At 55.4% G+C, this 24,297-nt stretch overlaps 1 protein-coding gene across 1 annotated transcript in view; it reads left to right on the top strand.

Annotated features, from left to right (window-relative positions):
- The first annotated feature begins 1,236 nt into the window (after positions 1 to 1,236).
- The window catches only part of AP3D1 (adaptor related protein complex 3 subunit delta 1), a 39,403-nt gene continuing 16,342 nt past the window's right edge, over positions 1,237 to 24,297 (top strand). The window contains exons 1-8 of the mRNA XM_028126094.2: positions 1,237 to 1,566; positions 15,836 to 15,931; positions 16,579 to 16,659; positions 17,702 to 17,782; positions 20,111 to 20,218; positions 21,993 to 22,122; positions 22,966 to 23,105; positions 23,252 to 23,325. Coding sequence (XP_027981895.2) covers positions 1,471 to 1,566; positions 15,836 to 15,931; positions 16,579 to 16,659; positions 17,702 to 17,782; positions 20,111 to 20,218; positions 21,993 to 22,122; positions 22,966 to 23,105; positions 23,252 to 23,325 — 806 coding nt within the window. The 5' untranslated portion in view covers positions 1,237 to 1,470. The remainder of the gene's footprint in view (positions 1,567 to 15,835; positions 15,932 to 16,578; positions 16,660 to 17,701; positions 17,783 to 20,110; positions 20,219 to 21,992; positions 22,123 to 22,965; positions 23,106 to 23,251; positions 23,326 to 24,297) is intronic.

The following is a 24,297-nucleotide window of genomic DNA, read 5'->3' on the forward strand; positions in this document are numbered from 1 at the left end:
ATCGGGCTCCCTTCCTCAGCGGGAAGCCTGCTTCTCCCTCTCCCTCTGCCCCTCCCTGTGTTCCCCCTCTCGCTGTGTCTCTCTCTGACAAATAAATAAATAAAATCTTTAAAAAAAATAAAAAACAAAAAACAAAGAAACAAACCGCCCCACAGCATACAGCCAGACAGACTTCCAGCGTAGCCGTGTAGTTGTATATTCCTACCTGGAGAGTAAAAGGAGAATTCTAATTGCTCCACATCATTCCGACGCTTGGTATCGTCATACTTTCTAATTTTAGCCACCCTCATAGAGGCAGAGAGGCATCTCATTGTCGTTTAAATTGGCATCTCCCTGCTAACCAGTGACCTTTCCCTTTATATCTTTTGGCCACGGGGGTGTTTTCTTTTGTGAAGTGCATGTCGCCTTTTGCCGGATTTGAACTGGGTTGTTTTTCTCTCCACGATTTGCTGGAATTTCTGTTTTGTTCTGCCCTTTTTCTGCTAACTACATCGTGGATGGCAGTCCTTGCTCAGATATACATACCGCCGCTAGCTCATCCCAGTTCGCGGCTTGCTTCTTCGCTCTCGCGGCGGTGCCTGCCGAGGGCGCCACGTGTCCCCTTCACTGCCTGCAGCCCGCGCCCCCGACGTGCCTGGCGCCCAGCAGGCCCCCACAAATGTCTGCTGAATGAAGACCACGTTGCAGTTCCAGCTCCGGGCCTCCGTTTCTCCCTGTGGGCATGCTAATTCCCGTCCTGCCCATATCACAGGGTTTTGTTGCGTGAGACACGCAGGAGACCCAGCATCCGCTCAGCGCAGCGCCGGCTCTGGAAATTCTCAAGCAGAGTCAGCTTTGCGATTCAGAAAAGGCGGAGCGGGATTCCCTCCCAGGAACTTGCCTGAGAAGCTCCACGTGGGAGCCCCGCCCACAGCAGACCCCACCCACAGCTGTCACTTCGTCGAGGGGCGGGGCAGGGAAGGCGCAAATGGGGGTGTGGTTAGAACCCGAAATGAGGAAGCGGGTGGAGTTATGGAGGTCCTGACCAATGAGAGGGAAGGGCCCTGAGCCGGAGGGGGCGCGGCTGAGCGGACGGCGAGGGCGTTGTCCGCGTTTCCATTGGGCGGCCGGCGTCGCCAGGGAAACGTGGTGGCCCGGAGGTGGCGGGGCGGGGCTTTCTGGGGAGGCGGGGCTTCCGGGGGCGGACCGCCGAGCCGGAGCGCCCGTCGTCAGCTGACCCGCCGCCATCTTGTCCGCCATTTGCAAGCGGCGCGGCGCGGAGCCGGAGGGGAGCGGGAGTGCGAGCGCGGCCTGCGGAGCAGGTCGTAGCCGCCGCCGCCCCGCGGACAGCCGCCGACCTGGCCTGGGAGTACGCCCCGCCGCGGCAGCCGGCAGCGCAGCGCTCCGCGGGCGGCAAGCGCGGCCCCCGGGACCCCGCACGGTGCCCCGCCGCGGGCCTCCCGGGGCTCGAGCCCGGCGGCGTCCGTCGCGATGGCCCTCAAGATGGTCAAGGGCAGCATCGACCGCATGTTCGACAAGAACCTGCAGGACCTGGTGCGCGGCATCCGCAACCACAAAGAGGACGAGGTGAGCCCGCGCGCCGCGCGGGGCCGGCCCGGCTCTGCCCGACCTCGGCCCCAGTACCGACCTGGACCCGGCCTCCGGCCCCGGCCTCCAGCGCGTCGCCGAAGCCCCGCTCCCGACTCGAGCCGTGTCTGCTTGCGACCCGGGCCGCCCCATGCCTACTCTCTCCCCGAGCCTCAGTTTACCCCCGAGGGCCGAGGACGGCCCCTGGCGGGACCCGAGCCGCAGTTCTCAGGACCTTCCTTCCCTCCCGTGTGTGTCGGATCACCTGGGGGGCCCTGCCGCGGGGTGGCCCCCCGTGCCTTCAGTTTACCCGCCGGGTGTGGGACGCCCGCCTTCCTCCTTCCCGCAGGTGTTCGCGGAGGAGACGGAAGGGCCCTAGCTCCTGTCCAGGGCTCTGGACTCCTGTTTGGGGACTTCCCGTGGGCCGCCCCCGTTAGTGCGCGTCCAGGTCGCTCTCTGGGGCCCTGTCCGGAATCGGGCCTTGCCTCCTGGGCCCGTGTCCCCGGGAAGGTGGGGCCGCCCCTCCTAGGGAGGGAGGGAGGGAGACAGCGGGAGCCCTGATTCAGAATACGGAAGCCGCCGAGGGATCCTGGGATGGGGAAGCCGCAGTCAACTAGAAACCCCAAAGGCAGGGCGAGGGGAAGGTTTTCCAGAAGTAAAACCGTCACCGTGGGCACCATTTCCTTCCCTCCGCCCCTCCCCCCAACCTGTGACCTAGATTTGAGAGGAATGGGGACAGTTAGTGGCCCTCAGGCCGCTGGCTTCCTGGAGCCCACACTCACACGAGGGGTCGCGAGCGAGCACCGCGCTTTCCTAGGGGGAGGGAGCGGCTGCCCTCAGGAGCCGGTCCCACCCCCAGGCTCTCGCGCCCTGCTCACGGTGGCGCCGGGAAGACCCGGCAGTATGGGCTGGGAGGTGCCGAGAAGTCAGGGAATTTGTGGGGAGGCCCTCTCAGCCCCGGTCCATCTGCTGGGCCTGAGTTCCTGCCGCGCTGTTGCACGTTTTCAGAATGGGCGTGACCTCCCCAAAAAGTAATGGGGTTATTTTAGGTCATTTCCATCCTCCTTTCCTTCCCCAGCTGCTCCTGGGTTTTGCCTGGAGTTAGAAGCTCTGGCCAGCGGTGTTGGTTACATTGTGTGTCTCAGTCCGGGACCTCAGTGTCTTTGACTCGGAGAAGTAGCCGGTTGGGCTGGATTTTACTTACCCAGAGCGGCCAGGCGAACGTGGAACAGGTTCACACCCTCAGGCTTCTTGTGTGCACTGGCCGACCTCCTGATTGTTCTCTGTCAGTGGCTGTTAGTGAGCAGCCTGTTCTGGGATTCCCGGGAGGGACCACGGTCCACTCCAGGCAGGGCAACTCGCATTTAGGGGGATGCCCACTGTCCCTGGGCCGTTCCCCAGGCCATACTTGATTCATTGAGAATCACTGGCACCATCTCCACCCTTGGGGCCCTTTTAACGGGGGTGTTGGTGGTGGAAGAGGCTGCTGTCGGAAGTCATCAAAGCCAGGGTTCTGTGTGGGTCCTGCCCTCGACCTGTGGGCGATTCTCAGAGGACGCGATGTCTTGGTGCCATGGTCTCCTCACCAGAAGATCGTGGTGATCCGGAGGCTGGTTACTGAGGCCCCCTTTCTGACCGCAGATGTTCTCTACGCCCCTACACACGCAGCAGAGATGACTTGCTACTCGTCTAGTTCCCCACTCTGTGCCTCCATAGGCCCTTCCCTTCTACCCACTGCACCCCAGCAAGGACGTGTGTTTTCTGCAGCGCTCTAGTTCCCTCAAGGTGTACTGCTCATAATAGATTTTAGCTTAAAACTTGTGTGTGGCATCCTACAAATGAGGCTCAACTGGGCCTTGAAAGCCACGTGGAAATGCAGCGTGATTCACAGTAATTTACTCCTGTTGTGTGATGTTGGGAGACGTGCGTCCAGGCTCTTGGGCCTATTTGGGTGAGATGAGGAGAGCCTCCCCTATACAGTGGGGTGACAGCCACCTCCCCACCTCACTGCACTTCTGAGGATACAGTGGCGCTCAAATGTGGGCTTCTGTGAGCACCAGACCACCCCACGAAGCTGTCTGCTTGGCTGTTCCAAGTCTCAGCCTGCAACCCCTTAGTGGGTTGTGAATCCAATTTAATGGGTTATGTTAAAAAAGAAACTAGAAAATCCCAGTCCCTCACGCGCACAGAGTAACTGCTGGTTATTGAAACTTACTTTAGCTGTGTGCATGCGTGTGGATTGGGTTACTGTGGAAACATATTAAAATGAGTCCAAAAAGTTTGAAAAACTGGTCTAATTCATACATTTCTAGGGTGCTTGAGTTTATTTTTAATCCTTAAGGTATCCTTAAGATAGAGCACAAACAGTGTTGGCAGATAGGGGGAAATCCACTTACGAATATCCTTGCTTCTAAACTTTGGATATGATCGGGGGAAAGACCCAAATGACTTCTAAATTTATTCTTCTGGGTACTCTTCATATTTGGGAGAAAGCTGTTTTTTCAGTCTTTTTAAGCTGTAGAGTCATACCCATAGTTTTAAAAATATGCTCGGTGGTTTGTTTTTTAAGAGATTTCTTTTTTTTTTTTAAAGATTTTATTTGACACAGAAAGAGTATAAGCAGGGGGAGCAGCAGGGAGAGGGAGAAGCAGGCTCCCTCCAAGCAGAGAGCCCCACGTGGGGCTTGATCCTAGGACACTGGGATCATGACCGGAGCTGAAGGCAGATGCCCAACCGACTGAGCCACCCAGGCGTTCCCCCCACCTTTTTTTTTTAAGATTTTAATTATTTATTTGAGAGTGAGAGAGAGCGAGCATGAGTGGAGTGAAGGGAGAGGGAGGAGTAGACTCCCCGCTCAGTGGGGAGCCTGATGCTGGATTCCATCCCAGCACTCTGGGATCATGACCTGAGTCAAAAGCAGACACTTGACTGAGTCACCCAGGTGCCCCTGCTCGGTGTTTATTAAAGAAGAAGGCAAAAGCTCCCTCCCTGTAACTCAGTTTGGAGTATATGCTTTGAGGTTTTTTTCTGTGCTTAGAAATCGTGGGCAATTCTGAGTGTCTGTTACGATTCTGTTCTGCATCCTCGGGTTCCCAGCCGGCTCAGTACGTGGAGCCTGCGACTCTTTATCTCGGGGTTATGAGTTCAGGCCTCATGTTAGGCATCATAGAGTTTACTTAGAAGAGATTCTGTTGTGCACCTGGCCGGTTAGTGTAGTGGTCCTTACTGCTTTCCAGGGTACAGCATAAGAAGACCTCCCACGGATCTTTAACATGTCCCACTCCCTGGTCTGGACGTGCCCTAGTTTATTTCCCAGCATTTAAGTGGCTTCACTTCCTTAGGCACGGGCCCTGAGTGGATCTACTAGTATCTGAATAATGTCCACTTGGATTTGCTTGGGTATAAACACTTCCAACCCGTTTAACTGGTGTTTCAGAACTTCATTCAGTTTGCGTAGAGTAGTATTTTGAAATGACATGTAGTCTGGGATTAAGATTGAACTGTATGGAATTGCTGATGCTCTGTTGTTTCTGATCTCAGAAATTGCAGTTTCCTGAGGCTCAACCCAGGAGGTTGGTGGTGGGGCCCGTCAGGCCATGGAGGCGCATGCAAGACCGGAGTCCGCTCCAGGGACAGTTACTGAAGCACAGGTCATGTCTGGCCTGGGTCAGGCACTCAGGGCTTTGTGGCTGTTTGTGAGAGGTTCCTTTTATTTAACAGCTTCTGAGGAGAATCAGATACTGAGTTTGAACTGAGTCATTTCTTTTTCTTTAATGACATTGGTCATTACCCTAAATCAGGGTCTCCCCCCTCGGCATTGCTGACATTCAGGACTGGATCATTTTGGGGGTGGGGTCTGTCCTGGGCACTGTGGGAGCTGAGCAGCATCCCTGGCCCCACCCACTCGCTGCCAGGAGCATCTCATCGTGATAACCACAGACATCCCCAGACATTGCCCAGGGGAACCGCTGACCCACATTGATAAGAAAAATCTCCCTAAATTCCCTAATGATCTTCCCTTCATCCGTGCACCCTGTGTCTCCTATATTGTCACCATGTTGTTGGTCCCTGTGATATTGTGAGGTAAGAAATATATATTTTGGTCTTTGTCCCTCGCTGTAGGCACAGAGCTCCTAAAGTCTTTGTCATTTTCTAAACAATAAAGGTATTAGGAACATTCTTGTTTACGTATTTGGTCTCTGCCCCCAGTTCCTGACCCTGAGCTCCTAGATCTGTTGGCATTTTCTGGGTGACAGAAGTGTGTTTCGTTCTAATGAGATGACCTGGTGGGCTCCTGGATGGGAGCGAGTCACCAGAGAGACCATGATTAGAAGCTTGGAACTTTCAGCCCCACCCCTATCTTTGGGGGAGGGGAGAGGGCTAGGGATGGAATTAATGATCTGTCAGGCATATCCCTAACCTGTGGGGTTGGGGGAGAGTCTTGGTTGGCGAAAGGATCGTGTGTTGGGAGGATGGCAGGGTGCAAAGCAACTCCACAAGGACAGGAGCCCCTACAGTTGGGACTGTTCTGGACACCTCCCTGTGTACTTCTTCATCTGGCTATTGATCATATTGTCTGCCATGTCCTTTATTCTGTACTCAACTGCTAAAGGCAAACAGGTGCTCTCCTGAGATCTCTGAGCTGCTTTGGCACATTAATCGAACCTGAGAGGAGGGGGTCATGTGAACTCCAGTTCATAGCTGGTCGGTCAGAGCACAGGTGACAGCCATCCTGGGCTGGGGGCCAGGGTCAGAGGTGGGGGGCAGTCTCGAGAGACTGAGTGCTGAGCCGCCGGCATCCCTCCCAGGCATGGGAGCCAAGGTAAAGCGGTCCCAGACAGACATGCAGTGTTTTCTAGATTTGCTTCTTTCCTAATCCTTATTCATTGTGAAGTTGTGGTGCATAGGATGTTATGTAGTTTATTTTATTTTATTTTATTTTTTGAAGTTTTTAATTATCTGCCAGAGAGAGAGAGAGCGCACACGCACACAAGCAGGGGGAGTGGCAGGCAGAGGGAGAAGCAGACTCCCTGCTGGGCGAGGAGCCCGAGATGCCGGACTGGATCCCCAGACCTGAGCCGAAGGCAGAGCCTTAACCCATTGAGCCACCCAGGTGTCCCTGTGATATGTAGTTTAATTAACATAATTAGCTTAAGTTCTCTGAGTATAATTTCCTTGCGTTGCTTATAACTTTATCACTGAAATTTCTCTACACGGTCTGGCGGACTATTGCCTAAAACATAATTCTCTGGGTCTGGCTCCTTCCTGACGCTCGCCCCTGTAGGGTTAGGGTAACCTGGTGCTCTGTCTGCAGCACTTTATTTACCTGTTTGGCTGTTCTGGACATCGGGGTGGTTTCCAGTCTGGGGCCTTTTATGAACGACTCTCTGGGGTGGGATTGCTGTCCAGCTGCTGGGGGGCGCTGCCCACCTACTGGCGCGCTTTTCCCGGCGCAGGTCCCAGCAGCAGGCGGTGGGAGTGCTCCGGAGTGCGTCTGGAATGGACAGGACAGATGGCAGTTCTCACTTCCCTGGCTGAGAACACAGCTAGGTGTGCTTTCCTCAGTGTGTGGCTGTTTGCATTCCTTGTGGCATTGTCTCTTAGGGGCATTCGTCGCTTTTCCTGTTTGTGTGGCTGCCCATTTGTAGGGGCTTTTTAAAGGGCCCGCTCTAGGCGTGGTGTGTAGCCAGACCGTGGGTAGGGCGGCTGGGAGGACCAAGGCTGGCATTGGGGTTGTGTCTGCATTTGAACCAGCCTCCACGTGGTTCTCGTGTGCACTACAGTTTGGAGCACCCGGTAGCGGTGGTAGAAGGAGGGCAGGGTGACCTAGGTATGCTGGAAGCCAGCTCTTACCTCAGTACTATGGGGGCCACCCTGGGTACTCGATGCCAGGAGCACCCCTGGGGGGCACAGTCACCCCCCCACACACACACACACCCCTCTGCTCTAGGAGATCTGCTGGTTAGGGAGTGGGGGCGGGAGGTTGAAGGTTAGGAGGTCTGAGGCTTGCATATGGGCTTCCTCCCCCACCCCCAAGCCATGGACCCCTCCCCTGCTTTGCCCAGGGCCTGTGGAGGGCACGGAGATGGCAGGCGCTCCCCACCTCACCATCCCTCCCTAGTCTTGGTTTGCCCAATGCTGCTTCCGTGGGCCACAAATTGGGCCACATGTTGTGATCCTATCCTTGTTAGGCAGGCAGCACCCAGGCTCACAGGTGGGTGCTGGCACCACTGTCCCTACGGGGGGACCCTGGTATGTAGGGTCACGTCCTGCCTCTGCTTGGAGTCTACAGGACAGATGTTCTTTCAGCAGAAGGACTTGGACCTTTGACCTGACTTGGCAGCTCCATCAGTCCGGCTGGGTCTGGGGGGGGGGGTGTGGCACCTGCTGCAGGGAAGAGGGGCTGCTGCTGTAGGACACAGAGGAGCGGGCACAGCAGAAGCCCTGTGAGCGTCTGCAAAACCGGAAGCAGGCCCATCCAGGTCCTGTGTGGACTAACACGTGGGGGTTCTGGATGATCCATGGTGATTTTTCCTCTACACAGTCTTACTGAGGTATGATTTACATACCATAGCATTCACCTGCTTTAGCTTGAGGTTCAGCGAAAGTTTTTAAACATTTCATTTATGGGGCGCCTGGGTGGCTCAGTGGGTTAAGCATCCAACTCTTGATTCGGCTCAGGTCGTGATTTCAGGGTCGGTTGTGAGATGGAGCCCTTCGTGGGGTTCCTCACTTGGCATGGAGTCTGCTGGAGATTCTCTCTCTCCCCCTGCCTTGCCCCCTGCTCATGTGCGCAAGCACTCTCTCTCTCTCAAGATAAAATCTTTTAAAAAAATAAAAATAAAAATGTCGTTTATTTAAAGTTATCTTTATACCCAATGTGAAGCTTGAACTCCTGACGCTGAGATCAAGGGTCACGTGCTCTTGCAACTGAGCCAGCTGGGCGCCCCCAGATTCAGTGAATTTTAGTGTTTGCAGAAGTGGACAGCCGTCAGCACAGTGTCACATTAGAACATTTCCATCACCCCCGAGAGAAACCCACGCCCATTTACAGATGCTCCACCTCCCCTAGTCCCCAACTCCCTTAGTCTTTTTCTGTTTTTTGGTTTTTGTTTTGTTTTAAGATTTTAATTATCCACTTGAGAGAGAGAGCAAGCACCAGCAGGGGGAGCCACAGGGGGAGAGGGGGAGGGAGGAGCAGGGAGCCCGATGCGGGGCGCGATCCCAGGACCCTGGGATCATGACCTGAGCCGAAGGCAGACGCCCAACGACTGAGCCACCCAGGTGCCCCTCTACTTCTGTTTTTATGTATTTGCAGCAAAGGATTTTGTTTATTATTTTTTAAAAGATTTTATTTATGTATTTTGGGGGGCGGCGCCCGAGCACGGGAAGGAGCAGAGGGAGAGAGAGAATCTCAAGCAGACTCCCCACTGAGCACAGAGCCTGGCTCAGGGCTCCATCCCGTGACCCTGAGATCACGACCTGAGTGGAAACCATGATTCAACACTTAATGGACTAAGCCCCCCAGGCGCCCCTGCACCAAAGGCTTTTGAATGGTGTTCCCGCCCCTTAGGTGGGCCTTGCCACCCCTTGGGCCGAGGGTGACGTGGGCCAGGAGGGTGATGGGAAAGTCATGATTGACTGTGCACAGGGCCTGGGGGCTGAGTTGGGGGGCGGGGCAGAGGCGGGGCTCTCTGGCTTCTGTCCTGCTTCAGCCTCCCTCTCTGCGGCCGCTGGAACTGTAGTGGGTGTGGGTGTCGGCGTAGGGCCTTTGGGCTTGTGCTTCTCCGGGCTCGCAGAGGCTCGTCTCGGTTGTAGAGGTGTTGGAGCGCAGGCGGGGCCAAGTGAGAACAAGGACAGCAGCCTCCGTTGTTGCTCACGCCGCGTACAGTCAGGAGGACGTCTTTTCATTTCCTCACCGACATTCCTACATTTGTGGGTTAAAATGTATTGAAGTGATGGTGACGCCAGACCGCAACCAGGTTCTTGTCCGAAGGTGGGTAAAATTGTCCCCACCATGTCCCAGTCGTGATGACTTGAAATTTTTCTGATCTGAGAAATTTGAAAGGCTTGGGACACTGATTAGATTTCTCACTAGGACATTCCGTGCACGCTAGGCTCTGGTGGTCCCTACCGCCTAGGGGCCCAGAGGTCACAGGACTGCTGGGGCATATGCTCATGAAGTGAGGGGTGTGGGCTCCAAGTCCCTGAGCTGGGGAGCCGGTGGGGCCCACAGCCAACTGTGGGCAGTGACAGAACTGGCCTGTTTGGGACAGTCCAGAGAACCTCTCAGAAACGTCAAGGGATGAAGCAAGTGAGATGCCCTTCAGCAGGTGAGCAGGTAGGTGGGCTGGTCCATCCAGCACTGAACATGAGCCATCGAGCCAGGCAGAGACACGGAGGCACCTCAGCGACACGTCCCTGGGTGAGAGCAGCCGGGCTGAGAAGGCCACACACCGTGTGGTTCCGGGTCTAGGACGTTCTGGAAACGGCAGAACCGCGGAGGGGGAATGAGGATCAGCCGTGGCCGGGGTGGGGGAGGGTGATCGGGCGGAGCACGGAGGGTCGGCAGGGCCAGGGACTGCTCTGTGCCACGCTGTGATGGTGGACCGCTGTCCGTGACACTCGTCCGAACCCACAGCGTGTGCGGCACCGACAGTGAGCCCTGGCGCCACCCGCGGCCTGTCGTTCACGATGTCCCAGTGTGGGTCCGTCAGCTGTCACAAACATCGGGCTCTGGCGGGGAGGCTGGTCATGGGGGAGGCTGTGCATTTACAGGGAGAGGGGGCCTGAGGGAACTCCACCTTCCACTCTGTTCTGCTCTGAACGTAAAATTGCTCTTAAAACAAGTCCAGGGTCCAGCCTTGGATGGAGCTGCACTCCTCAGAACCAACTGCAGGGCTTTGCGAAACCCACTCTGGGCCTCACCCTGGAGATCCTGACACCACTAGTCCAGGGAGGGCCTAGGAATCTATTGTGGGTTTTTGTTTGACTTTTGATTATTAGATTTAAATAAAGTTCTTCAGAGAACTCTGCAAAGTGGCCAAGGTCGAAATGGTTATTTGGTATTAGACCTGAGGAGTTCCTGTGTAATGGAAGTTTGTGTCCTTTATTTAAGTTCTCTGATAAAGAAGACGGTATGGAAAGGGCATGCATTTCAGTCCTTGGTTTGCTCTGTGCTGAAGTGTGAATTTGCACCGAACAGGCTGAGGTATTTGAGAAACTGAGTCATGCTTGTACCTCTCACTTTCTTTTCTTTCTTTCCTTTTTTTTTTTTTTTTTTTTTTAAGATTTTATTTATCAGAGAGCAAGAAAGAACATGGGGGTAGGGGGCAGAGGGAGAAGCAGGCTCCCTGCTGAGTAAGGAGCCCACTATGGGGCTCCAACCCAGGACCCTGGGATTATGACCTGAGCCGAAGGCAGACACCCAAAGACTGGTGGCTCAGTCTGTTAAACATCCACCTCTTGATCTCTGCCCAGGTCTTGATCTTATCAGGGTTGTGGGTTCAAGCCTCACGTTGGGCTCCACACTGGGCCGGAGTTTAAAACAAACAGACAAACAAATAAATAAACGTCAATGCAGGGCGCCTGGGTGGCTCAGTCATTGGGCGTCTGCCTTCGGCTCAGGTCATGATCCCAGGGTCCTGGGTTGGAGCCCCGCATCGGGCTCCCTGCTCCGCGGGAAGCCTGCTTCTCCCTCTGCTGCTCCCCCTGCTTGTGTTCCCTCTCTCGCTGTCTCTTTCTCTGTCAAATCAATAAATAAAATTAAAAAAAAAAACTGAATGCCGTGTAGTCACTTGTATCTTAGACATTAAAATCTTTCTAATTTACATTTTTATTATAATTTTCTGGATTTAGATCATGTCCACATGCCCTGATCAATTTTGTTTTCTTGTAAAAGGGGAGTAGATACTCTGCTTTTTTGTTAGCAGTGTTGTATGTGGATGAGAGATGAGCGTCCTGTGTTCCACTTTCCTTCCTTTACCTTCCCGTGACTCCATCTAAGGTAATATTTAAGTCCTCCTGAGTGAGCAGGAGACAGATTCTTCTCTGTACTTATGACTCCCCTTTTCCTGTCTGTAGGAGCCATGAGCCGTGTGCCTCTTTTCCACCTAAAAATTAATGTTCAGGCAGGGCCTTCCTGAAAGTCAGCCCTGCTTCTGTGAGGCTCATCTGTCCTCCCCGGTGAGTGCTCTGAGGTGCAGGGATGGATGTCCCCGGGCTTCATGTGTCCACCTCTGCCCCCTGGGGGATGTTGTCTTTTGTAGGGAATGCGGGTCAGCATTTTCCCTGCTGTCACGTGGCCTCCATGGTTTCTGACGACAGCGTGGATCCTTTCTCCCCTGTATGGAGCACGGCCTTTTCCTCTGGCTGCTTTCAGGATTTTCTCCCAGGGCACCTGGCTGGCTCGTCAGAAGAGCATGTGACTCTTGCTCTCGGGGCCATGAGTTCGAGCCCCGCACTGGGTATAGAGATTATGTAAATAAATTTTAACTTAAAAAAATTTTTTTTTCTCCTAATTTTCAATTTTTGGCAGTTTGACTTTGACTTGTTTGGGTGTGGTTTTCTTTTCGTTTTCTGTTCTGGGTGCTGAGCTTCTTGAACCTGTAAGTTTATGTCTTTCACCGAATTTGGGGATGTTGTAGCCATTTGTTTTTCAGATATAGTCTCTGTCCCGCCCTTACCTTTCTGGGACACCAGTTACACCTGTTACACCTTGTGGTGGTGGTCCGCAGACCCTGAGGCTCAGCTCATCTTTTCTCAAACTTTTCTGTCCTGGCTGGATGGTTTCTATTGTTCCACCTTCAGATTTGCTGACTCTCTCTCTCATCTCCAGTTTGCTCTTCAGCCCATTCAGTGACTCTTATTTCAGAAATTGTTTTTCAATTCTAGGCTTTCCATTTGCTTATTTTATATCACTTGAGTTTCTCTGCTGAGATTTCTCCTCTTTTTATTCTTTATGGGCATATTTTTTTTCTGGTCCATGAGATCATGGTTAGAGTTGTGAAGTTGAAATCTTTGGGTGTTAATTCCATCATTGGGCCCAGCTCAGGGCCAGTGCACCGTGATTGTCTTTTTTTTCTTGAGTCTAGGTAGTGTTTTCCTGTTTCTTATTTTGAAGAACTTCGGATCATATCCTGAATGTTGTGACTGGTCTGTTGTAGAGGCTCTAGATTCTGTTCTGTTCTGTGAGAAGTATTGTTTGGGGGCAGTTAGCTTGTCTGGGCTGGGACTCCAGCTCTGCCTCTCTTGTGGGCAGGAGGCAGGTGAAATGTGCTCACTTCTAGCTTTATCCGGCTGTGTGGAGTGAGCCGGGCATGGCTGGCTCCGGGTCAGCTGGGCTTTGGGCTGAGTTTGTGTGCAGAGTGTGGGCACCCCCCACCCTCCTCTGTCTGGGATTTCCTTCCTCACTTGGCAGCCACTGTGTTAGCCCTAGTCTCTGCTTTCTGGTTCTTGAAGCCAGGAGACCAAAGCCGCAGCGACATGGTGCTGGAGATAAAAGCCAGGATCAGCGTGATGCCCAGTGCCTTTGTGCTTGTTCTCCAGTGCCTCCCACCGTTTTCAAACTGTCTTTGTGGGAGGCTTGGTCTGATGGGAGCCCCTTGGACACCAGCAGCCGTGGACTGTGTGCTCTCCTGAAAGCTGGGCGGGGAGGCCCCTAGACTGTCTGGAAGATGGTTGTGTGCCGGTAGACCGCATTGTATTGATCCAGCAGCAGCAGAACATTCAAGTTTTTTCTCTGGGGCTGTCGCAAGCCATGCTGCTCTGTACGTTCAGGGGGTAGTTTTGTTTGAATCCCTGTTTTTGGTGTTCTTGGGTGTACACCCAGGAGCGGGACTCTGCTTGCCCTTTTAGGAGCTGCCAGGCTGTCTCCCACAGTGCTGTGCCGTCTCCCAGCCCCGCCCTCTGTGTGTGAGGGCCGGTTTCTCCAACGCCTGTGACCGCCTTTTTGTTCTCTGCCTTTTGTTCACGGTCGTGATCCGGGACGCAAGAGGAGTCGTCTGTGCGCCGGGCGGGACTACACTTCCCCAAGTGGGATTCAGTAGTTCGAAGCCTATTGGAAGGCTATAGTGACGCTTGTTCCATGGCTCCGACTCATCAAATATTCATAAAACATCTGTGGCGGAGAGACGGCTCGAGTAGCTCCTTTCCCCGTGAGCCTGCGTTTCAGGCCAGAACGGGCTGTGGTCTAGGGGGACGTGACTGGAGGGTGGGAGGTCAGGGTACAGGGCACTCGGAGCAGGAGTCTGCTGTCTGTGCCTGCCATCCGGGTCTCTTGGGAACCGGTCACTCCTGGGATGGCTCCGCAGGGGCCAACCATTGAATCTTGCCACCTGGTGGATGCCTGGGGATGTTCTAGTGGTTGCTGGTATCGGTCAGATGACAGACAGGAGGCTCCTTGTGCTTTGTGAAGTGCTGGGCATGTGTGGGGCTGGGGCGTTGGCTGGACAAACTCATTGTGAGCCCTGCAGTGGCCACTCACCTCATGGGTTCTCTTTGGGGCTGTGTGTCTCCAGGGCAGGGGTGATGCGAGGTTGTGCCCTGCTGCTCCCAGAAGGCACATCAGTGGCTCTGGTCCTCGTGTGTCAGAACTGCTTCAGGTCGAACCTGTCTGAGTGGTAGACATGCTGAATTCGAGAGGAAACCCAAGGGAATGCTAATACATATGTTCCCACAAACACTGCAGCTCAACTCACAAGGGTGGAGAAGTGGGAAAGACACAGGTGTCCGTCCGCCAGCAGCTAGATAAACGCCAGGTGGTCTGCGTGCATGTGGTGGGGTGGGGACCCCTTTCTTTTTTTTTTTTTTTAAAAGATTTTATTTACTGGGACGCCTGGGTGGCTCAGTCGTTAAGCATCTGCCTTCGGCTCAGGTCATGATCCCAAGGTCCTGGGATCGAGCCCCGTGTCAGGTTTCCTGCTCGGCGGGGAGCCTGCTTCTCCCTTTCCCACTCCCCCCGCTTGTGTTCCCTCTCTCACTGTCTCTCTCTGTCAAATAAATAAATAAAATCTTTAAAAAAAAAAGATTTTATTTATTTGAGAGACAGAGAATGAGAGAGAGCACATGAGATGGGGGAGGATCAGAGGACGAAGCAGACTCCCTGCCAAGTAGGGAGTCGGGACCCCTTTCTGCAGCGTGCGTGAGCCCTGACACGCTGCTCCTTGAGAGAAGCCCGCAGGAGCCACAGAGACACCCAGACCAGCTTCCAGACCGGCTTCCAGACCGGCTTCCAGGAGCGGCTGGGGATGGGGAGGGCTCGGTGTTGAGCACCCAGCTGGGCGTCAGCCTCAGAGGGGCCCGTGAGGTGGACAGTGGGCAGGGACACCAGGTGGTGGGACCTGGTGGTTGTTTCCCAGCTTTGTGCAAGTCTCAGGAGCAAATCATTAAAAGTCTACACTAGAGAATCAGGAAGATTTCCACATCTTAACTTTTTGTGTTGAAATTCTTTTAAGTTTTAGAACTTTTCCATGTAGAAAACATGAGCAAGGGGTACCTGGCTGGCTGAGAGGAGCATGCAACTCTTGATCTTGGGGACCCTGATCTCGGTCATGTTGGGTGTAGAGATTGCTTAAAAATAGAATCTTTAAAAAAAAAAGAAAGAAACATTAGCTATGCACACAAGTTGGGAAAATTGAATAAATAGACGTTGAGGCACCTGCTCCCCTCACCCTCCTTTTTTCTCCAGGAGAACTGTGAGGGAATCCTGGGCATCTTACCACACTGAAATGACTTTTTTATAAACATTTATTTTAGAAAAAAAGTGTGAGGGAGAACATATATGTAAGCCAGGGACGGGGGAGTGGGGGAGAGGGAGAATCGAGAATCTCAAGCAGACTCCCCGCTGAGTGCAGAGCCCAGCATGGGGCTCGATCTCATGACCTGAGCCGAAATGAAGAATCAGACTATCAACCGACTGTGCCACCCAGGCGCCTCTGAAATCACCTTTTTAAATAACAGCTTTATTAGATACTCACATACCGTACAACTCACCTATTTAAAGAGTACCGTTCGGTGGTTTTTAGTACATTCCCAGAGTTGTGTAGCCAGCACCATGGTCCATTTTAAAACATTCTGTCACCTCAGGAAGAAACCCCAGCCCCTGACACCCACAAACCCACCTCCTGTGTCTGTGGATGGGCCTGCTCTGGATGTTTCACATGAACAGAATCACACTGTGGCCTTTGGTGTTTGGCTTCTTTCTGCAGTAATTATTCTTAACTGTTTTAGTCAGGCACTTGTAATTTTTCATTTTCTTTTTTCCTTTCAGGCAAAATATATCTCTCAGTGCATTGATGAAATCAAGCAAGAGCTGAAGCAGGACAACATTGCAGTAAAAGCAAATGCAGTCTGCAAGCTGACCTACGTAAGTACCAAGGACTGTTTGCCCAGGCCACAGCACTTCACAGGGCCGCCCCCTCCCACACCCCTGCTGCGGTCAGGCTGCTTAGCCATCCCTCCATCCCTCCTTCTGTCCACTCATCGCCCATTTCTACCCACCTGCCAAACAGGGATCAACCACATTAGCTCCAGGTGCTGGCCTTGGCACGCCGAACTAATTTCTCAGAGTTGAGGGAGGGCGTGTCGTGATGACCCTGTGGCCCAGGGCACGGCAGATCCCACCTGGCCTGGGACAGGCTCCCCTCATCTGGCCTCATCTCTGGTCAGAAAGGAGGGGGAAGGCTTGCCGGGAGCATCCCGTCACCTTGGAGCTTTTATGAGAAGCCGGTTCACTCTCACTGGCGAGGAGTCTGCACCAGCGCTCGTGGACACTGGCATTTCAGCTGCAGACGCTTACCCTCCGCCTTTGTGATGAGCCCGTCCCTGGGGTTCTAAACGCGAGGACTAGCGTCAGAAGAAACAAAATCCTCCAGGGTGTGTGTTCGGCGAGGCCCACCCTCTGGGTGTGTGCACAGAGGGTGGTTTGCTCCCTCACCAGCTCAGACAGTGCTGAATGTTGGGGTTCAAGCCTTGGCATGTGAGTGGAAATCACTGGGCCTGTCTTTCCAACAGTTACAGATGTTGGGCTATGACATCAGCTGGGCTGCCTTCAACATCATAGAAGTGATGAGCGCCTCCAAGTTCACGTTCAAGGTGAGGTGGATGAGCTTGCCGTGGGACCCGAACCTCGTGCTCACAGGCGGAGGGCATGCCCTGGTGGGAGGCCACACTCTACAGAAACAGAGTGTGGGACATGAGCCTCAGCCCCTCAGATGCCGCTTCGGCGTTCGTCATCTTTATTAACAGTAACCTGCATGGTGTTCGTCTTTCAACTTTAAGGGATGTCCGTGAAATGGGTTCGTAGGGTTGGTTGTACATTTTTGTAATACTCGTTAAAACAAACTTGTAATTTCCCCCAAAACAAGCAAGCACTGACCGTCTTACTCGGAGGCCCCCACGTGCCCCCAGCCCCAGGGCCTCGTAGTGTTTCTGAGCATTTCCCTGCACCTCATGGAGGCCCTGCCTGAGAGTGGTCTGGGGCCTACCTCCTCACTTGGTATCGTAACGTGAGCGTGGCTCCCACTTTAGTAAATACTCTGCAGAGTGATTGTCAACACCCACGACCCGCTGGAGGGCCTTGTGTAGCTCTCTGGGGTTGGGGCTGGGGCAGGTTCCGACAGGAATGCGTGCCAGCAGGGTGGCGAGACCATCTCCAGGTCGCGGGGCCCCAGCACCCGCCTGTGGGTCACTGGCTGGATCAGTCTTGGGCTCCTCTCTGATGGACACCGTCGTCCTGCCCACGGGCCCCTCGCGTTGAAGCAGCACACAGGAGGTGCTCTGCCTGGGCATTAAAGCATCACGTGCAAGAGTGATGGAGGCGTCTGCGTCAGCCTGGCAGGGAGATCTGAGAGCTAAGGAAAGCTAGTGCGTAGGCTGGCTTCCATGCCCCATCACAAAGGCAGTTCTGGGCTGCCAAGGAGGTGGTCGGGACACGTGCTCACAGAGGACCGGGTGGTGTGGCTGACCTTACGAGAACTTTGTGTTTCAAAGCCTGCAACCTCGGAGCTCTGCGACCGGTTCCTCCTCCTCCTCCTCAAATGACTTCCTGGAGGCCCCGAGGCTGGCCTCAGGCTGTTGCTCCCTGGCCCGGGGGCTCCCTTGTCTTGTGTCTGATGCCCTCCTGTCTGACTCACAGCGGATCGGCTACCTTGCTGCTTCCCAGTGCTTTCACGAGGGGACCGACGTCATCATGCTGACAACGAACCAGATCCGCAAGGTAGGCAGCCCTCCTGCACCCGTGGCTGTCGTGAGCCCTCACTGGGCGCTCCTGTCCCCCGTACTCACCATGGTCTCCATGCCAGCCTCTCTGGTGCTCCGAGTGAGTGACGACTAGAAGGCGCTGAGGTGGCAAGCTCTCACTGTTGTGACCCTATCGTAAGCCCGTGGCTTCCAACACGGCCGCGCTATTGTCCGAAGACACCCAGAGGTGGTGTAGTGGGTCTGTCGGTCTGCTCTCAGGCGGCGGGTGAGGCCAGAGTGTTGCCAGACTTCCGTCTTCCCTCACTGGTGCTTCTGGGTGTTAGAAGGCTGGCTCCTGGCCGCTGTCCTCATGCCCCTCTCCCTCGGGTGGGAGTGCTCGCTGAGGTGCACACCCTTCCCCATGGGGGCCTTTCTGCCCACTGGGTCAGAGGGGGAGGGACAAGCAGACTCCGTGCTGAGCGCAGAGCCCGACTAGGGGCTCGATCTCATGACCCTGAGATCATGACCTGAGCCAAAACAAAGAGTTGGGTGCTTAACCGACGGTGCCCCCCAGGCGCCCCTTGCCCATTGGGTCTTCTGAGTCACACTGCATGCATGTCTTAGTCATGTATAATTTTTGTGTTTGGAGATGGTCTTGAAGATCCGTGAGTAATAAATTTCTTCTTTGGTCCTAGAGCTTTGAGCTGCTTTTGTGGAGTAGTAAGAGGGGGTGTCAGGGAGAATCAGAGGCTCGGCGACGGTTGGATGTACAGGCCAGACCCTGTGAGGTGTGCTTGTCCCCGTAAGGGGGCCTGGGAACCTGAGCTGGGCTCCTGGGCAGACCCTGCAGCACTCCAGCAGCATAGCACTGGCCAGGGTACATGTTGGCACAGGACGGGCTGCTGGGCCGAGCACTGAGCCTGTGGTTCTGAGGCAGCCAGCCATGGGTCAGGTTGTGTGGCAGCACTGGGCGTCTTGGGTGCCCCGTGGCTGTGAGGGGCAAGCTCAGCTGGGAGCAGCGCATGGGGGTGTCACGGGGGGCAGCCGAAGGAGGAGGGTGGAGGGGCTCTGGCCCAGCTTGGGTTTTCCTGCCGGCCATCTGGGCACAGGCATGCTCCCTACCCATCCTTTTGTAGCAACCTCTGTTTAGACCTAGATGGTCACCGCTTTGCACAGAGACGTGCCAGAGGCAGGTCACCTAGATCTACTCTGCTGGGGAGACCGCCCGAGCATGAGCTGTCCCTGTAATGGAGCAGAGGATATACCTGCTCTGTTATAAAACATTTTCCTCCGTTCCCGTCCCCAATGTTTGTAGTCTCTGTGTGTGTCATTTTAAATAAACCCACGACTTCTGGAATAACTTCTGCACACCATCCCTGTTCCCCACTCCCCGTGCCCTTCGAGTGGGGCTCTCCCTATTTAATGGTGACCCGTGTCCCCTCCACAAGCCTCCATTTCTGAAAAACCCTGTGGTGGCTCTTCACTGGCCCTTTGTAAGTCATGCTGAATGAGGAGTGGTCATCGAGGGCCCGAGTTCTGTGCCACGGGTCCAGTGCAGTTTTACCGTGTCGGCTCAGGCTAGAGTGGATTTTAGGAGTGTTTTTGGGTTCTTACCGCCGTCCAGAAGGTGACCTCTTAAAATGCGTCTTGGTCTGTTTTTACCATGCTGTGTGGAGTTTGGGGAGTTCCTTAGGAAAGTCTCCCCAGGGCGCCTGGGTGGCTCAGTCGGTTAAGCGTCTGCCTTTGGCTCGGGTCATGATCCCAAGGTCCTGGGATCGAGCCCCGCATCGGGCTCCCTGCTCCGCGGGAAGCCTGCTTCTCCCTCCCCCGCTCCCCCTGCTTGTGTTCCCTGTCTCGCTGTGTCTCTCTCTGTCAAATAAATAAACTCTTAAAAAAAAAAAAAGGGAAGTCTCCCCAGAGCAAATGTGGGATACAAATGTTTTGCTGGTGTCGAGGTGAGGCCATCGTGCGCTCATGCCATGGGAGCTGCACTGAGTGACCAGGGGTCTGGGCTGGGCATGTGCCGCTCTCATGGCCAGTTTTCCTGCTCACCTGAGAGAGGAAAGTCAGGCCAGAGGTGGCCTGCCTTCGGGAGGGGCCCAGAGGAGATGTCCTGGCTGTCGTGGAGGAGAAACCCCAGGAGCGGCAGAGGTTCCTGGCTCCCGCACTGGCCCCTCAGCCCCAGGGTTCTCAAGCATGCGGCCCCCTCAAGTGCCGGCCACTGGGCTGGGCCTGGACTGAGGGCCGTGCTCCCTGGAACTGGCGGCTGCTTGGTGCCCCTCATGCAGGCCCAGGCCCAGACCCCAGCCAGGAGCTGGTGTTGCCCGTCGGCACCTGCCTGCTGACTCTTCTCCCTCCTTTGCAGGACCTGAGCAGCCCCAGCCAGTACGACACTGGCGTTGCGCTGACTGGCCTGTCCTGTTTTGTTACCCCAGATCTTGCCAGAGACTTGGCCAATGACATCATGACACTGGTGAGTTTGTGAGTGTGCCCAAGCCTCTTGGCCTTTGTTCTGTGACGTGACTTGGTCTGCCAAGGGGCCTGGAAAACCACGGTTAAACGTCACATCAAAAACCCTCGGGTATGGGCGCCTGGGTGGCTCAGTCGTTGAGCGTCTGCCTTCGGCTCGGGTCATGATCCCAGGGTCCTGGGATCGAGCCCCGTGTCGGGCTCTCTGCTCGGCGGGGGGGCCTGCCTCTCCCTCCCCCACTCCCCCTGCTTGTGTTCTCTCTCTCGCTGTCTCTCTCTCTGTCAAATAAATAAATAAAATCTTAAAAAAAAAAAAAAAAAAACCCTCGGGTGTGCAGAAACGGTCCGGGTTCCCCCAGATGAGATGGGAAACTGAGTTGCTGTGTGTCCCCCCCACGCCAGTGTGGGACCCGGCCTCGGGCCATTGTCACCCTCACGTTCTTTCTCCATCTCCTTTCCAGTAGCCCTGCTTGGGGCCAGGGGTGGGTGGCGCCTGGGCGAGCACCCATGCCATCCAGCGCACGCCCCACCAGCTCCCACCTCACTGCTTCCCAGCAGGCAGTGCGCTCAGTTAGCCACCTCCTTCCTGCCCCATCCCTGACGCCATGTGTCTTTCTCTGGCCATGGAGTGACTTCTTGTGCTTCAGTCCATTTGAAGGGCAAAAATCCCAGCTGCTGCTTACCTCCAAGGTGTCCAGAGCATTTTTCTAAAAGGGGGACGTTCTCTTAGAAGTCCTGGTTCTCAGGGGCATCAGTCGTTCACCCAAATCTCCAACTGATTGGGAGGCCATTCCCCATTGGTTTTATCTGGGCAGAGCAAAAGGGTGGCTGCTTTCCTCTCTGGAGAGTTCTTTCCATATATAGGTCAGCCTGTTTGTCGTGTGGATGGATAGGTCCGGGCTTGTGGTTTCAGACCATATGTGCTAGCAGCTTCTAGATGGGGGGCCCGCACACCACAGCCCTGCCTCCTGCAGCCGGCCCCCCACTGTAAGTCGCTTTGCCCACACGTGGCCCCGCTCTTTCGCTCATGTGGTCTCCCTGGTGGCTTTTGAGCCACCACCGCAGGACCCCAGATACGGCCCTTCTGGCCCGATGTGTTGCCGATGTGCTGGTGACGGCAGCTGCAAGTGTGGGAGTACATTAGTGAGTTGTGGGGGCTGGGAGCTTTCCTGGGGTGTGGCTCCCCGGGGCCCGGGCAGGTGGTAAGTGTGCCCACTTGAGGGCCAGCAGCCTTCCTGGCCAGAGCAGAGTTCCAGAAGGACAAGAGCTCCGGGATGGTCCAGTGTGGAGGGGAGCCCCGGACACCCCTTGGCACCCTGCTCTGGGGACAGGCCTTGGACGCCAGAGGAGTCGGAGGCCAGCGTTGACTGGTGAAGGCTCTTTTTCCAGTTCAAGTCCTCTCCCTCTCTCTGTCCTTCACTGGGTTCCAGTGAGTCTGAGAAGGGTCTCGGCCTCGGGAGGGCAGGTCTAGCTAGGGTCATGGACACGGGGAAGCTGGTTTCAGTTCCACACAAGACCCTGTTGTGTGGTCCCTGTGCTCGGGGCTATGGCACAGGCCCGGCTCGAAGGCCAGAAACCAGATGGGCTGGAGAGAGGGTTGCCCTCCTGGTGACTGAGGGGAGACATGGGTAGGTGTAGGAAGGTGAGCAGGGCGGGTGCAGGGAGGTGAGGCGTGGTCAGTGGAGATGGGGAAACCTGGGTCGTGGGGGGGGCGCAGGGCAAGTGCGGAGAACAGTAGCAGTGTGGAGGAGAGGCTGACCGGCCCTCTACTCCTGCAGATGTCGCACACCAAGCCATATATCCGGAAGAAGGCTGTACTGATCATGTACAAGGTGTTCCTGAAGTACCCCGAGTCTCTGCGCCCCGCCTTCCCCCGCCTGAAAGAGAAACTGGAGGACCCTGACCCTGGTTTGTTGATTTACGATGGGACGGTGTGGGTGTGCAGGGCTCTGCCAGCATCTGTGAGGACCTGATAGAGGGTGTTGCAAGGGAAGAGTAGGGGTGCTAGGTCCTGGGATTTCCATCCTGGTGTCCCACCACAGACAGCATCTCCTTACTTCTTGGCACCATGAGACACCAGGTTTGCCTTCTGCTTTCCCTGCTTGGCCCTGGCATCTGCCACGTCTCCAGGGAGCTGGTCCCATTTGTTGGTGTGGGATGTAGACCCCAAGCTCTGGGCGCTGGGCGTCCCCTCTTCCAGGCGCTCACTCAGCAGACACCCACCATCCATGCACGGGGGTGTGCCTGGCTGTGTGGCCGTCTGTCTGCACGTTAGCATTCACGAGTATTCTGATGCCTTGACTCTGGTCCCACACCGCAGGGCTCATGCCAGCCCTCCTCCTGTTCTCGGTCAGTCCTTCCCTCATCGAGGACTCTCTGGGCTGAGCTCACGTCACACAGCTTCTCTAAACGTGAGGCAAGGCTCAGCTTGTCTCGGGGGAACCTGCCTTATATCAGGGAGAATGGCAAGGTGTGGAAAGTTCTGGTAGGGGAAGTAGGAGCCAAGGTGGCGGGTGTGGTGGATGTCCTGCACCGGAGTTACTTTGATCCTTCAAGGGACCAGCCCCACAAACTCAGGTGATGCCTGGCTCTAAGAAGTTTGAACCATGTCCCCCAGGTGATGAGCACAGTGCCAGGCACAAAGCAGGGGTGACCAGCCTACTGAGGAGGACAGTCCTCCTGGATAAGGGTGCAACCTCCATTTTGATGATACTCTTACTGATGAGGAGGTCCCCCTGCTTTACTTCAAAGGGGTGCAGTCAGCAGCGGTCAACGTCATCTGTGAGCTGGCCAGGCGCAACCCCAAAAACTACCTTTCCCTCGCCCCACTGTTCTTCAAGCTGATGACCTCCTCAACCAACAATTGGGTCCTCATTAAAATTATCAAATTGGCAAGTATCCCTCCCGAACTTCCCTTTTCTTACCGAGTGAAAAGACCCCGGCGTGTCCTGGAAGCGCCCTGGGCGTGTGGGTGGGGGTTGGAGTTGGTGCCGTCTGTTCCTGCCCCGAGTGACCCACCGGCCTCTCTCATACCTAGTTTGGTGCTCTGACCCCCTTGGAGCCAAGGTTGGGCAAGAAGCTGATTGAGCCTCTCACCAACCTGATCCACAGGTGAGCCCTTGAGCCCTTGGCCCTTGCGTGACCCCTGCCATCTGGCACGTGCAGGCCTGCACTCCCTCGGCACAGGGACCCTGGGGAGAGTCTTGTGGTGGAGAAGCAAACACACGCCATGTGCTTTTGCTCCCGAGAGTGAGCTGTGTTGCTAGGGCACCCACTGGCCCTCCTGGGACCCTGGGGGCCAGTGCGTCCTTTCCCTGTGAAGCAGTTTTTGAAACAGAACAGTAGCAGCAAAGGAAGGGGGAGCCTGCGGTTATCCTCTAGCTCACAAGGAGACCTCGGCTGTCTGCTGGAAGAGCTGTAGACAGCTGTGTCCCTGGCCGGTTCTGGAATGTCGCAGAAGCTCCCACACCACCTGGGGGCCTGTGCTTGAGTTGTGGGGGCTAAGTGGCAGGTGGCACAGGAGGAGCTGGGGCCTTGAGGCCACATCGGACCTGGGTGTACATGAGCCTCCGTCCCCGGGCTCTCCAGCAGATCAGACGGTGAAAGATAATTGGGTGGAACAGGTGCTCTTGGGCTGGGGATGTCTTCGGTTTGAAACACCCACCATCGCTGAGTGTGTGGTGCAGTGCTGTGGTTCCCAGAGGGGATCATAGGAGGCCGTCAGTGTGGTGACCACAGACACGGGCGGGCTGATGGCCCCTGCTCCCTGGGACACGTGGCAGCCACACTCTCAGCCGTCACCTGTGAGAAGGTACGAGTAGAGTAGACGCACCCGCGCCCACCCATGGTGGTCACCCTGGGCCGTGCCCCCCACGTCCCCTAGACATCCCTGGTGGTAGCACCGTGGCCATGGCCTTCTGTGCTCTGCTTGCCTGTGTGCGGCCACGCCTCGCTGCCCCCTGCGTCGCCCCAGGTGGAGCCGGGTGGTGAGGTCCTGGGTTGGGAGACGTTGATGGGGGAGTTAGCTTTCCTTCACAGGCATCACAGAATGGAAAGGTTCTGGGAATGGGTTCAGTGGGTGGT

The sequence above is a fragment of the Eumetopias jubatus genome, unplaced genomic scaffold, assembly GCF_037043125.1.
Source record: "Eumetopias jubatus isolate StellerSeaLion01/CBP00866 unplaced genomic scaffold, mEumJub1_p1.0 scaffold_1, whole genome shotgun sequence".
Taxonomy (NCBI): domain Eukaryota; kingdom Metazoa; phylum Chordata; class Mammalia; order Carnivora; family Otariidae; genus Eumetopias; species Eumetopias jubatus.